General features: G+C 36.5%; 1 protein-coding gene across 3 annotated transcripts in view; it reads right to left on the reverse strand.

Moving 5' to 3' along the window:
- Slco1b3 (solute carrier organic anion transporter family member 1B3) overlaps positions 1-13,844 on the reverse strand; it is a 1,042,880-nt gene that overhangs the window by 994,626 nt on the left and 34,410 nt on the right. For all 3 annotated transcript variants that reach the window (XM_075982391.1, XM_075982390.1, XM_075982392.1), the window contains 5 exons: positions 13,050-13,292; positions 11,201-11,365; positions 9,782-9,977; positions 8,604-8,775; positions 7,025-7,206 (listed from right to left, as the gene is read on the reverse strand). In XM_075982391.1, the coding sequence (XP_075838506.1) occupies positions 7,025-7,206; positions 8,604-8,775; positions 9,782-9,977; positions 11,201-11,365; positions 13,050-13,292 (958 nt within the window). The remainder of the gene's footprint in view (positions 1-7,024; positions 7,207-8,603; positions 8,776-9,781; positions 9,978-11,200; positions 11,366-13,049; positions 13,293-13,844) is intronic.

Consider the following 13,844-nt stretch of genomic DNA (forward strand, 5'->3'; position numbering starts at 1 on the left):
GGGAGAGAGAAAAAAAGTATAGAGAGTTGAAAAAGAAGTAGTTTAAAAAAAACAAAGTCTTTAAAGAGACAGAGTACAGACAGTCCTAGATTAAAAAGAGTATAGAAAAATAAGTCATATAAAGATGGAAAATTGACAGAGTCTAGACTATATATATTATTGTGATTTCTTTGATTTTTCTTGACTGTGAAGTAGCCAAGTACAGAGAGATATTTTATTGTACAGGCTGCTAAACTAAACCAGCATATATATTATAAAGGTAACTTGGATCTAAGGATATGTTGCTTTAGAAAAGAGGCTCTTATTTTGTTTCCACAGAGGATAAGAACCTGTAGATTGCTTCCAGTTTAGTATGGTTTGATGGACTAAGAGCCCCTGAAAAGTTACCTTGAACATTCCTTCTTCAAAAAATTACTTCTCTCAATAAACAGTAGGAAGCAGTTTGGAGAAAACTATGCCCATATCCCAAATATTGTTTATAAGTGTTTGTTTATATTTAAAGGGGGATAGACTATAGAGATGGATACTTTGCATTGGTATGGACCTTGGTTTATTGATACAAATTAAATCTCAATTCTGTTATATGTATATTTCTGCTCTTGATTAAAGTATAGTGTATTTCATTTAAAAATAAAATGTATAATTAAAAAATATAGGTTAATAAATAGTCATCTATAATAGTCAAGCTTATAATCATGTTAGTTAAGTTTTAAAAATATAGAGAGATGTATTTCAGTTAGGTATTCTTCAAATATTTCAGAGACCTTCAGAATATTGCATTAAAATGTTTTAAGAAATTAAGACTTTTCATGACAGTGAGACACATCTCTTCCTGGCAGCACCAATTACTTCAAGAGAAAGATGAACATTGAAGTGGCTCCTTATGGCATTGGTTAGCCATTTGAGCAAAACACTGCTCTTGCTTGGACAGCTTAGGACATGCAAGATCCACAGAGAAATGACTGATGAACTTGACTAAAGGAAAGACAATCCTTTCGGGTTTTTGTTTTGTGAAAGAGTCTGCTAGACATTCTGCAGGACACAAAAGAAAGTGGCTGAAATTTCCAACTACAGGGAAATGTCTGCCCAATACTATGGGCCAGTAGGCTGAAGATGGATGTCCCAATGGTACAGGAGAGCTTTGGGTATGTGTCCAAGCAGCAAGATGTCTCTATCAATTATAGAGTTTTGGAAGTTGCATACAATGCATTTCCTATTTACTTAGATAATATTACAACCTTCTGGAGTCTTTGATGGAGTTGAAGAGTAGATAGTAATAATTGTAGTTTTCCTTAGTTATGATAGAAGATAATGTAGATATAAATGTTATAGTTGTAATTCTTGCTTGACACTTGTTTTGTTATCTGTAATTTTATTATGATAAAGTTAAAACCTTCTTTTTTATTTAAACAGAAAAAAGGAAGTGATGTGGGATTCCCCTCTGTATGCTGTGATTACCATTAATGAATAAAGAAACTGCTTTGGATGTATAGCAGGGCAGAACTTAGTTAGGCAGGGAAAACTAAGCTAAATGCTGGGAGAAAGGAGGTGAAGTCAGGGAGAAGTCATGTATGCCCGCTGGAGCCAGGAGGAACTTTACCCGGTAAGATACAACCATGTGGTGATAAACAGATTACTACAAATGTGTTAAATTAAGATGTAAGAGTTACCTAATAAGAAGCTAGAACTAAAGAGCCAGGCAGTGATTTAATTAACACGGTTTCTGCATGGTCATTTTGGGGCTGAACAGCCAGAAACTAACAAGCAGCCTCATTACGAGAGTTCATAGCACTAAGTTCCTACATAAAGAATTTGGAGAAAATCTCACATTAGTGACTTGACAGCACACGTGAAAGCTCTAGAATAAAAAGAAGCATACTCACCCAAAAGTGACAGATGGCAGAAAATAATCAAATTAAGGTCTGAAATCAATAAAATTGAAACAAAGAGTTGCTTCTTTAGGAAATTAACATGATAGTCAAACACTTATCCATATGAAGAAAAAGGCAGAGAGCAAATGTCCACATTAACAAAATCAGAGATGAAAAGGGAGACATAATAACAGACTCTGAGGAAATTCCAAGAATTGTCAGGTTATATGCTCCACAAAATTGGAAAATCTGAAAGAAATGGATCACTTTCTTGATAAGTACCACAAATCAAAATTAAATCAAAAGTAGATAAAGAACTTAAACAGACCTAAAACACCTAAGGAAATAGATGCAGACATAAAACGTCTTCTGAACCATAGAAAATCCAGGAATAAATAGTTTCAGTGCAGAATTCTATCAGAATTTCAAAGAAGAGCTAATACCAATACTCTCCAAATTGTTCCACACAATATAAATGAGAAGAATATTGACAAATTCTTTTTATGGGGCTACAGTTACCTTGATACTCAAATCAAACAAAGAAGATACAAAGAAAAGTTAGTACAGAACAATCTCACTCATGAACATTAATGCAAAAATTCTCAGCAAATACTGATAAACTGAATCCAAGAACACGTGAAAAAAATCATCCACCATTACCAAGTATGCTTCATCCCAAAGATTCAGAGTTGGTTCAATATACAAAAAAAATCTGTCAATGTAATCCACCAAATAAGCAAACTGAAAGGGAAAAAAATCCCATACTATCATCTCATTAGATGCTGAGAAAGCCTTTGACAAAATCAATTACCCCGTTATGATGAAGAATCTGGAGAGAACAGGTATACATTGAGCATACTTAAACATAATAAAAAGCAACATAAGAGCAATCCATTAGCCAACATCAAGTTAAATGGAGAGAGACTCAAAAATATTCCATCAAAATCAGGGACAAGACAAGGCTGTCCATAATCTACATATTTCTTCAATAACTTGAGGTTATAGGTAGTGCAATAAGGCAACAAAAGAGATCAAGGGAATATAGATTGAAAAGGAAGAAGTCAAACTTTCACTATTTGTAGTTGATACAATGGTATACATAAATGACCACAAAAATTCTACCAGGGAATTCTTTTTTTTAAAGATTTATTTAGTATGCATACAGCATTCATCTGCATGGATGTCTGCACACTAGAAGAGGGCACCAGATCACATTGCAGATGGTTGTGAGCCATCATGTGGTTGCTGGAACAAGATAGAAATCAGAAAAAAAAGTTCTTTATAATAGTCACACAAAATATAAAATATATTGGGGTGACTCTAACCAAACAAGTGAAAGATCTATAAGACAAGAATTTTAAGTCATTGAAAAAAGAAATTGATGGTTTCACAAAATGGAAAGATTTCTCATGCTCATGGATAGGTAAGATTAACATAATAAAAATAGCCTTTTTACCAAAACCAGTCAACAGATTTAACACAATCCCCATAAAAATCCCAACATCATTTTTTTTACAGACTTAGGAAGAATTATACTCAACTTCATATGGAAAAGTAAAAAGCCCAGGATAGCTAAAACACACCTTACAATAAAGGAACTATCTGGAACTGTCACCATCCTAACTTCAAGTCCTACTATAGAGCTACAGTAATAAAAACAGTTTTGTATTGGCATAAAAACAAACAAGTGGATCAATGGAATTGAATCAAAGAACCTGATAAAAACCCACATAAATAAAAGAACACCTGATATTTGACACAGAATTGTAGGAGGAGGGCCTGCTTGTTTATCCCACCTAGCTGGCTAGGTTAGTGCCAAAATAATCACACAGAAACCATATCCATTAAATCACTGCTTGGCCCATTAGCTCTAACTTTTTATTGGCTAACTCTTACATCTTAGTTTAACCCATTTTTATTAATCTCTGTATTGTCATGTGACAGTGGCTTACCGGCTAAGTTTCGGCAGCATATTTTACTCTGATGGCGGACCCATGGCATCTCCCTGACTCTGCTTTCTTCCTCCCAGAAGTTAGTTTCATCTTCCCTGCCCACCTAAGTTCTGCCCTATCAACAGGCCAGGACAATTTCTTTATTCATTAATGGCAATCGCAGCACATAGAGGGAACTCCCACATCACAGAATTCAAAAATTTATAACAGAAAAAGGAAAGTATCTTCCTCAAATGGTGCTGGCATAACTAGATGGCAACATGTACAAGAAAGCAAATAGATCCATATCCATTGCTGTGCACAAAACTCAAGTCCAAATGGACCAAAGACCACAACAAAATCCAGTTACACAAAAGCTAATAGAAGAGAAAGATGGAAGTATCCTTGAACATGTTGGCACAGGAAACTACTTCCTGAATATAACACCTGTAGCACAGACACTGAAATTGAAAATTAATAAATAGGACCTCATGAAACTGAAAAACTTCTGTAATGCAAAGGGCAATGTCAATAAGACAAAACAGCAGCCTACGGAATGGAATAAGATTTTCAAAAAGCACACATTTGACAGAGGACTGATTTCCAAAATACATAAAAAACTCAAGAAACTAGACATCAAATTACAAAATAATCCCATTTAAAAATGGTATACAAACTTAAACAGAGAATTCTCAACAGAAGAATCTCAAAAGACTGAGATACATTTAAAGAAGTGTTTAGCATCCTTAGCTATTGGGGAAATGCAAATCAAAACTACTCTGAGGTACAATATTACACCTGAATAAGATAAAAAATGCTAATGACAGTCTATATTAGAGAGGATGTTGAGTAAGGGGAATACTTCTCTACTGCTGGTGGGAGTGCAAACTTTTAGAGTCACTTTGGAAATCAGTATGGCCATTTCTCAGCAAATTAGGAATCAATCTACCTCAAGACCCAGCAAAACCACTCTTGGGTATATACCCTGAGGATGCTCAACTATACCACAAGAATACTTACTCAACTATGTTCATAACAACATTATTCATAATAGCAAGAACATATAAACAACCTAGATGGTCCTCAACCAAAAAATGGATAAAGAAAATGTGATATATCTACACAATGGCTTGTTTATGAGCTGTAAAAAAAAACAATGGTATCTTGATATTTGCAGGCAAATGGGTAAAACTAGAAAAATAATTTTGAGTGAAGTAACCCAGACACAGAAAAAGAAATACACTATATATTCACTCACAAGTGGATATTAGATATAAGGAAAAGGATAACCAGTCTACAATCTTCAACCACACAGAGATTAGGTGGCAAGGAAGACCCAGAGAAAAACTTATGAATCTCCCTGGGAAGATGAAATGGAAAAGAATGTCCTGGTAAACTGGGGGTGGGGGGAGTAGATGAGAAGGAAGAAAGATAAAGAGAGTCAAGTTGGGAGTGGGAGAGAAGGAGAGAGTAGCAGGAGAGATACCTTAAAAGAGGGGGAAATTGTGGGGTTGGGGAGAAACCTAGTGCCAGGAAAATTCTAAGGAGTCCACAAGAATGATAGGGTCATTCTATGATTCCTGGAAAGAGTTGTTGTGGGATTTCTCTCTGCATGCTGTGAATATGATTGGTTAATAAAGAAATCTGTCTTGAGCCTATGGCAGGGTAGATCAGAAGTAGGTAGGGAAGATGGAACTGAATGCTGGGAGAAAGAAGGGCAGAGTCAGGGAGAAGCCATGGAGCCACCACCAGACTCAGGCATGCCAAAACTTTGCCGGTAAGCTATTGCCATGTGGCAATACAGATTAATGGAGATGGGTTAAATTAATATGTAAGAGTTAACTATTAGGAGGCTAGAGCTAATTGGCCAAGCAGTGATTTAAATAATACAGTTTTATGTGATTTTTTATGTTGAGAGGGTGCCTGAACTGGTCTTCCTTGTAATAAGATTGGTGACATCATGGAGCCTTTGTTCAGTATCTGATGGAAGTAGATGTAGAGATCCTTGGCCAACCACTGGGCTAAACTCTGGGATTTCAGTTGAGGAGAGAGTAGAGAGATAATGTGAGCAAGGGGGTTAATATCATAATGGGGAAACCCACAGAGACAGCTGAACTAAGCATGTTGGAGCTTACAGACTCTGGACTGACAGTTGGGGAACTAGCATGGGATTCTTGCTCACCCTCTACATCTGGATGACAGTTGTGTGACCTATCCTCTTATGGGGCTGCTGGCAAGACAAAACCTGTCCATGATACGTGGGCTGTTCCTTTGTAACCTATTCCCTGTGGTAGTATGCCTTCTTCAGTCTTGGTGCCCAAAGAGGAGCTATATCAGCTTGATGTACCATGCTTTGCTTATTCCCATGGGAAGCCTTACACCATCTGAATGGAGATAGAAGGGGATTGGATGGAGGGGAGGTTTGGAGGGGAGATGATGGAGGGAGTGGGAGGAGAGGAGGGAGGGAGAACTGTGGTTGGTATGTAAAATAAATGAAAAAATGATGAATTAAAAAATAACACAGCTCACCACAATGTCTTAAAATACAGGCTAGGAAGTAAGGGCAGAGCAACTGTTTAAGGTGTGCTTGAAGTGAATGGTCAAGGGCATGTTGACTAACGTAAGTACCAGAGTACAGAAGCATGGAGGTTTGCACATGACACATCAGGCAAAAGACTGCTCCTGTTTCTCACATATACTTCCTGACCCAGAAGTACCCTCCTAGACCAAGATCCAGGAAACTTTCCTTTGACTGTGGTACAAAGGTTGCAGCCTGAACTTGGCTTGAAAAACTGGAAGACTACATGGGACATCCATGGTTGCTTTTTTTTTGACCAAGAGCCTCATGTCAGTACATGAATACCCACTTTTGACCCTTGTAAAAATCATACTCAACTTTTTTCTTTCTGCTTCCTTTATATTGTTAGTAAAATAAAGAGAATATTAATACTGAGGGGGAAAAAAGTAAATGTAAGGATCTGGGGATGTGTCTCCAGAATTCATCTGCATTTCCATCTGTGATCATACAGGTAACAGCAGGTTCTTGAAAGCGTAGGCAACTTACCTAATCTCTGTGTAGGAGTGGGAGGTACTTGAAGACTGATACCAGACATAATTATCTGAACTGTAAATGGGCACCCACCCACACATGAGCCTGCTCCACATGTAGACTCCACACAGAAATGCACACACATGTATGAAAAAAAAACAAAATATACTCACTTCATCAGAATCATCATAAAACAGGTGCTTCCCAATGCAGTAAAGAAAGAACTTAAGACTTGCAAAGCTATATAAAAGTAATATTTGTTTTTGCACTTGTTTCTTGGGCATTCACCCAAACGGGCTGAGAAATTGCTGTTCAGGAGATCAGAATCTCTGATACAACTGCAGTCATAGAATACCTAAGAAACAGATTTGAAAAGTTACAGAACATGCTTGCAAAATGTGAAACTGCTATAAATATGTCCCATTATATTTTTTAAAGTTTCTTCCATTCTTAAAGTGTGTTTACAGTTTTAAAACTTCTAAAACATAGTTGTTTAACAACCTAAAACAAAACAATATAATTCTCTGTATTTATTTCTAAACAAGAAAATTTAATTGCTCCTAATAATTCATTTCCAATGTCAAAGTTATGAAAGAATTGAAAAAAGAGTGTTTGAAATTGTTCATAGTTTCTTCATTCAGACCAGTTCTTTTCTATAGTTGCCTTTCTCTAACTTTTATCTTCTGTATTACATTTACTCCATTTAAAACTTACTACAATGTGTCAGTCATATACCTTGTGGAAGGGTTTCCCAGAGACTAAAGGCATTTGATAACTTCCATGGGGCCAAAATCTGATATGAAAACCACCTACACAAACGTGTTGAACCATACAGGGTTGGGTGGGAAGCAGGGATCATGCCATATATGGCAGTGCATGTCTATAATTCCAGCACTTAAGAAGCCGAGGCAAGAAGATCCTGTGTGTAAGGGTAGCCTTGGCTACATACTAAATGGAAATAAATGGAAAGTCAGAACTGGTTGTATATCCAATGTTTGAATTAGGGAAAGGTAAAAGGAGAAAACTGCCTAACTTTCTGAAATTTTAAATAGATTAGCAATATGTGCAACACCATAACGATTTTCATGATTGGTAGTCAGCAGTTGACTAAGGATAACTCATAGGTCATAGGGAAAGGGATGTTTTAAACGAAGTGGATTGTTGTGGGATACACTAGGCATATGTGAAAATGATACTGTAATTTCTGGGTAGAAACACAAGCTTTGGGAAATTCGGAACTGACAGGTGAGCCTTGGACTGTCAAGTAAGCATGAAGTCAGCACTGCTTTTCAGAGAGTCAAAAGGGAAGGGAGCCCAGAGTCATAATCATAAAAGTCTGCAGAACAGTGCATGTTTTGTTCATGTTTTTAATTAAGATTCTTCCTTAATGTCTGAGGTTTAAGGAATTCTCACTGATGACAGTTAGCTGCTGGAGTCAGAAAAGTGCTTCAGAAAGCCTATGTCCAGGTTCCCAAAGGCAATATTTGGACTCTTGAAAATGAGAATTTGGAAATGAAGTATTAGAATTTAAGGAATTATAATTTGAGAAACAGATAGTTAGGATAGTATTACAAGCAAGATTTCATGTGGAGACTTGGTAATCTCCCATCCTTCACAACAGAGATCATATATTAACCTATTCTTGAATCTTTTTATTGGATATCTTAGCTCTATAAAGATGTGATAAGTATCCATGAAATCTGTAGTGTAGTTATGAGTAAGGAAAGTGACAAAATGAAAACGGATACTCACTGTACTATTAGAGTGCTTATTACCACTAGAAGATTTGCATCCTGCCAGACAAGGGGAAATGTAGGTCACTCCATTCTTCCCACAGATGGGTTCCCATTGATTTTTATCACAACTGCAGTCTGAATTGCAATACGAAAGTGGTACATCTATGTGAGAGTCCACTGAGTTCATTCTAGAGACACATGATGAGAGACATGTCAAAGAGAAGACAGAGATGAAGTGAGAAGAAAAGAAGGAAGGAAGGAAAGAGTGAAAATGATATAAAAGAAAGGAAAGAGGAGGAGGAAGAATAGAAAAGCAGCAAGAGGGGAAATGGTAGGGAATGATGAAGCCAGCCCAGAGGGGAGGAAAATGAAGAAGGAAAAGGCTAGCGAGCCTGAAAACTCCTACCCAAAAGAGAACTGATGAGAATTCTGTGCATGTTACTGGTGTGTGAGCCTGTTTAAGCTGCTAGATACTGTTAGAGATAAGCTGTGCAAGAGACCCCAAGCCCTGGCCTTAGGGCAGATAAAGTATCAGTAATACTTTTCACTGTGTGGAAACAGTGGGAAAGCAAAGGTACAGTTACTTGGAATACTCAGATGTCTGACTAACTCCAATGAGGACAGTAATAGTGCCAGTTTATAGAGCATGAAAATCCAGTTTGGTGTAAAGAACTGGTCTCTCGTACGGGTGTCTGTTAAAATGAACACTAGATGTAGGTTGCACAGCCATGGCTGCGAGGTTTCCCTCCACCTACATTCACATCCTAGCCAAGATGCAATGGGGAAAACCAAGAGTTTGAAGTCCAAAACTCCAAATTTGAGTCAATGACAGCCAGCCAGGTAATGTCTAGGCATGGCTGGCTGTATAAACTCTGCTCAAGGGAAAAATGTGCCCATGACAAAGGTACCCATGACAGATTGTAAACACTCTAAAAATGGCAAGATTACCATAACCCAGCTTTTCTTTAAAGGAGAAATAAAAACTGATTTTGTGAACTCTCAAAAAAGTGTTCACAAAAGTGTTTGGGGAATTTATGAATTGTAATTAATTGTTATTAACTTCTTAACTAACTGACTTCTTGATAACTGACTAAATGAAGTTATTGGAAACTGCTTTCAGCCCTATTTTCATCATATGCAGTTTTCTAATTGGAATCAATGCATCACTCTGTTGATAAAATGTTATATACAAACCCATCATAAGTCAAGGTTAGACCAGCAAATGATTTGTTTTCACAGATTAGAGGAAAATTTAACAGATGAATCACATAAGACACTGAAGTGGTGAAAAATGCAAACTTGGCAATTCCAATCACGGTAAATTTGAATCTTTTAATGATATATCCTCCTAAAAACATTCCAGATGCCACAGCAGGTAGGGTTATAATTCCTGTAAATAAGGGAAAGATGTTGTCATTATAAAAATAAAGTTTGCCCATTGTCTTTACATAATGAAATACAGGGTTCCTACATACGCCCTTCATTTTTGTTGCTTCTTAAGTAGAAATTAATGACCAGAATAAAGATGGAAAACCATGCCCAATTTGGAAAAATAAAAAAAAATGATATCTTCCTGCCTAAAAGAAGGGCCTCATTTCCTGGTAAAAGAAGTCAGAAGTTATCTTTTTAACAGGTGAATTTTATGAGGAACACCCCCTTCTATAAATAAATAAGGGCAATATATTTTAAGCTTCACCACCTAAAAGTTTTTAAGATTGGAACTATTTCATCATTTATCTGTATGTGTGTGTGTCTGCATGAGTGGGGTGAACATGGGTACAGGCGTGCTTTGGTACTGCAATACTTGTCAGATTCTTTTTTTTTTTCTTTTTCAAGACAGGGTTTCTTTGTGGTTTTGGAGCCTGTCCTGGAACTAGCTCTTGTAGACCAGGCTGGTCTCGAACTCACAGAGATCCGCCTGCCTCTGCCTCCCGCTACTTGTCAGATTTTAAGGGAACTCTTATTCCAACTATTCAGAAATGAGCTCAACCTGGACTATAGATGGATTTCTGGCGATTAAGAAAGACAAAAGCTGGCATTCCTTGGGAACTTGTGAAGCTGGTTCCCCTCTATCAAGAGGAGTCATTTCTCTCAGCACTGGTAAAAGGAACACATAGCTGGCTATCTGTGGTGACTATTAGTATATCAAAGCTCGCACCAACATCCATGTTTCCTCAGTATCACAACTACCTGTTGAACATTTCAAAGTCCATGCTAGTTCTAGCCCTGTTTACCTCATCTCCTAACCTAAACTTCCTCTGGCTAGTGGTCTGCCCCCCTCAAGCTACTCATCTCCTTATTTTTGATATATCCTTACACCCCTCAGCTTCCTTTCTCCTCCTAGCCTTCTCCATGCTGTGCCCCTGTTTCTCTCACTGTCTTTTCTCTTATTCTTTATCCCCTGGAATTTTCACCTTTCTATAGAGAGCCCTGGCCAGATTCAGTCAGCTAGCCATATTCTGTCTACTTCTATTTGCTCTGGACTCTTCAAAATTCCCCTGGCTGTTCTCTCATATCAGCAACAAAAAGCTTCTGCTTAACTATACCACGGGGCAGTCATGTCAACATTTTATCAATCATCTATAAAACAAAATAGAAAACAGTCTGCCTTACCTAATACAAAGTTCGCATCTGATGCTGACCGGGAGAACTGTTGTTCTATAAACTTGAAGAGGTAAGTAAAGGCGCCAATAAAACTGCTGATTTGTAGTAATGTCAGTACCAAGAATATAACATACAGGTGGTTTGTAAGGATACTTTTCAGAGACTTTAGAAAACCTCAAAAATAACAAGAGTGAAAAAAGTATTGTAATCCAACTTAAACATTCCTTACATCCTAATCTACTTATTATACATGTAATTTAAAGTCACAAATACACAGAACAGTAAATTAGAGGGTACTCTTAAACCTTTCTCTATACAGATTTGTAAATATAGCTCTTCAAAACTTTCCACATTTATATTATGTATTGGTTATTTTTTATGAAAATTAGTTTTTGGTCTCTCCCGTTCTTTGGTTTGATTTGTCCAGTGGATGCTTGGTAGTTCTCCATACTCTTAGTCTTTCATATCTATCAATAAAATTTCCTGTTCATTCAATAAATATTGTTTTGAGTTGGTACCAGCGGATATTTTGAAATATGAATCTTGAAAGTGATGCTTCCTATTAATCAGCATGTAATAATGTAATTTTATGTCAAAAAAGCAATACATTGAACAGAAATTTAAATAATCTCTGACCATGGGGAGAAGAACACTGACATTCAGAAGTTGTAAGCATGTTTAATTTGTGATATTCTAACTCATTGATCCCTGAAATGCAGCTTGTCTACAGAACACTGCCCAAGCAAATATGGTGTCATTGAAGTCACCTACCATAGGGTAAAACAACAAGAAGCAGAGGATAATAGTGAGTCGCAGGCAACATTAACACAGGAACACTAAGAAACTCATCTCTGCCATCCATGTGCTAGGATTTGAACCATGTGCAACCACACCTGGTTATAAATTTCTTGATATACTTTAAAGAAAAGAGACATTTGTGCGTGTGTGCATGCGTGTATGCGTGTGTGTGTGTGTGTGTGTGTGTGTGTGTGTGTGTGTGTGTGAAAAAGGCATTGGACCCCTTACGGTAGAGTTACAAACAGTTATCAACCACAGTGAAAGTTCTGGGAACCTAACAGGATCTCTGCAAGAGCAATAAGTGCTTTTAATCAGTGATCTATCTCAGACATCCCCTAACATGTTCTTTTTAATGTCGATGTTAATTTTAAAAACCCTGGGGCTGTAGAACCCTTGCCTAGTATGAGTTACATTCTAATATTCTTTGCCTGATCATTCAACAAATATTTAGTTTTCAATTAAGTCTAGGATATATTCTGAAATATGAATCTTGCATGTGATATTTCCTATTTATTAACATGTAGTAATGTGATATTTTATGTCACTCTCAAAGACATGCCCAGGAACTTGCTTTCTGGGTGATTCTGTGTCCTGTTAAATTAACAATAAACATAAACCATCATAAAATATTCTACTGATTTAGCTTTTGTTGCTGGTATTTCTGAGAACAATTTTACCTTGGTTTCATAACAAGAACCATTATATATAAATGGCTTTAATTTTTATTTTTGTTATTTCACCAATTACCTCTGCTTCCTTCCATTTTAAAGTTCCAGAGTAGAATTCAAAGATATGACTTTTATTAAAGCATTTATATCAATATGTTTTTATATCATTTTTTTCTTATTTGTTCCCCTCTCCCTTGCTCTGTCTCTATCTTTCCCCTCTCTTTTCTCCAATATAAAAAGAGCTGTTAAGACCTCATTGTCTTGGCTATTTTATCCACCTTTTCTAAATTGTAACTTTGTTTATGGCTTCTTCATAAAACATATTGTTTTTAAATATTCTTAGCTCTCAGTGGGGTTAATATCTTCACATAGACTAACTATGAAATCCTTACCAGTTATGTTGGCAGGAGCTTTTTTCTCTTGTTTGATCAAATTAGTCATGTGATTCTTTTCTTTATCTGTTTGGAGTACATTTGGAGATGATGAGTTTTTCCTTTGCTTCTGCGATGTCTTTAGAATTTTGGGTAGAAAAAAGAAGGGTATGGAAGCAATAATGGATAATAATCCAGACACAAGAAAACTGAGCCACCAGGCACCAACCCAACGTGCATCACCAGGAGTTATTCGGATGCTGCCTGGAATGAATAATTATAACAAGACAGTCAGAAATCATCCTGAAAGACAATATTGATAATGACAATTGGATGTACAGATGAAGAAACCAATGTATGTTTTATAAATCCTAACATGCAATCATTGTTTTTTAGTTTTTGTGTCAACTTAATACCACCTACTTCAACTCCTAACAGTGCCACTCCCTTTGACCTATGGGTTCAAAAACATATAAAATGTACTTCACCCACTACTGAATAAAAGGAGATGCAGAAAGATCTGAATATTCATCTGTAGTTATCAAATTTCCAAAAATTCTAAAACAAAATGGATAATTATTTATAAACATAGCTAAACATTTTCCATTATCAATAAAAATCAACTCTTCAGCTCTGTAAGAGTTTCAAATGAGAATTTGACTAAGTGTTTGTATTGAAAACAAGTGATAAGATAAATGATAGATTATTTTCTCTAATTTTGCTAAATACAAGTGGACATCGTCACAGCATCTTCCTGAAGCTTCGATCTATAATTCCTGTGTTTCAAAATCAAATGTAAAACTTGTGAACATGCAA

This window comes from Microtus pennsylvanicus, chromosome 8 (genome assembly GCF_037038515.1).
Source record: "Microtus pennsylvanicus isolate mMicPen1 chromosome 8, mMicPen1.hap1, whole genome shotgun sequence".
NCBI lineage: Eukaryota > Metazoa > Chordata > Mammalia > Rodentia > Cricetidae > Microtus > Microtus pennsylvanicus.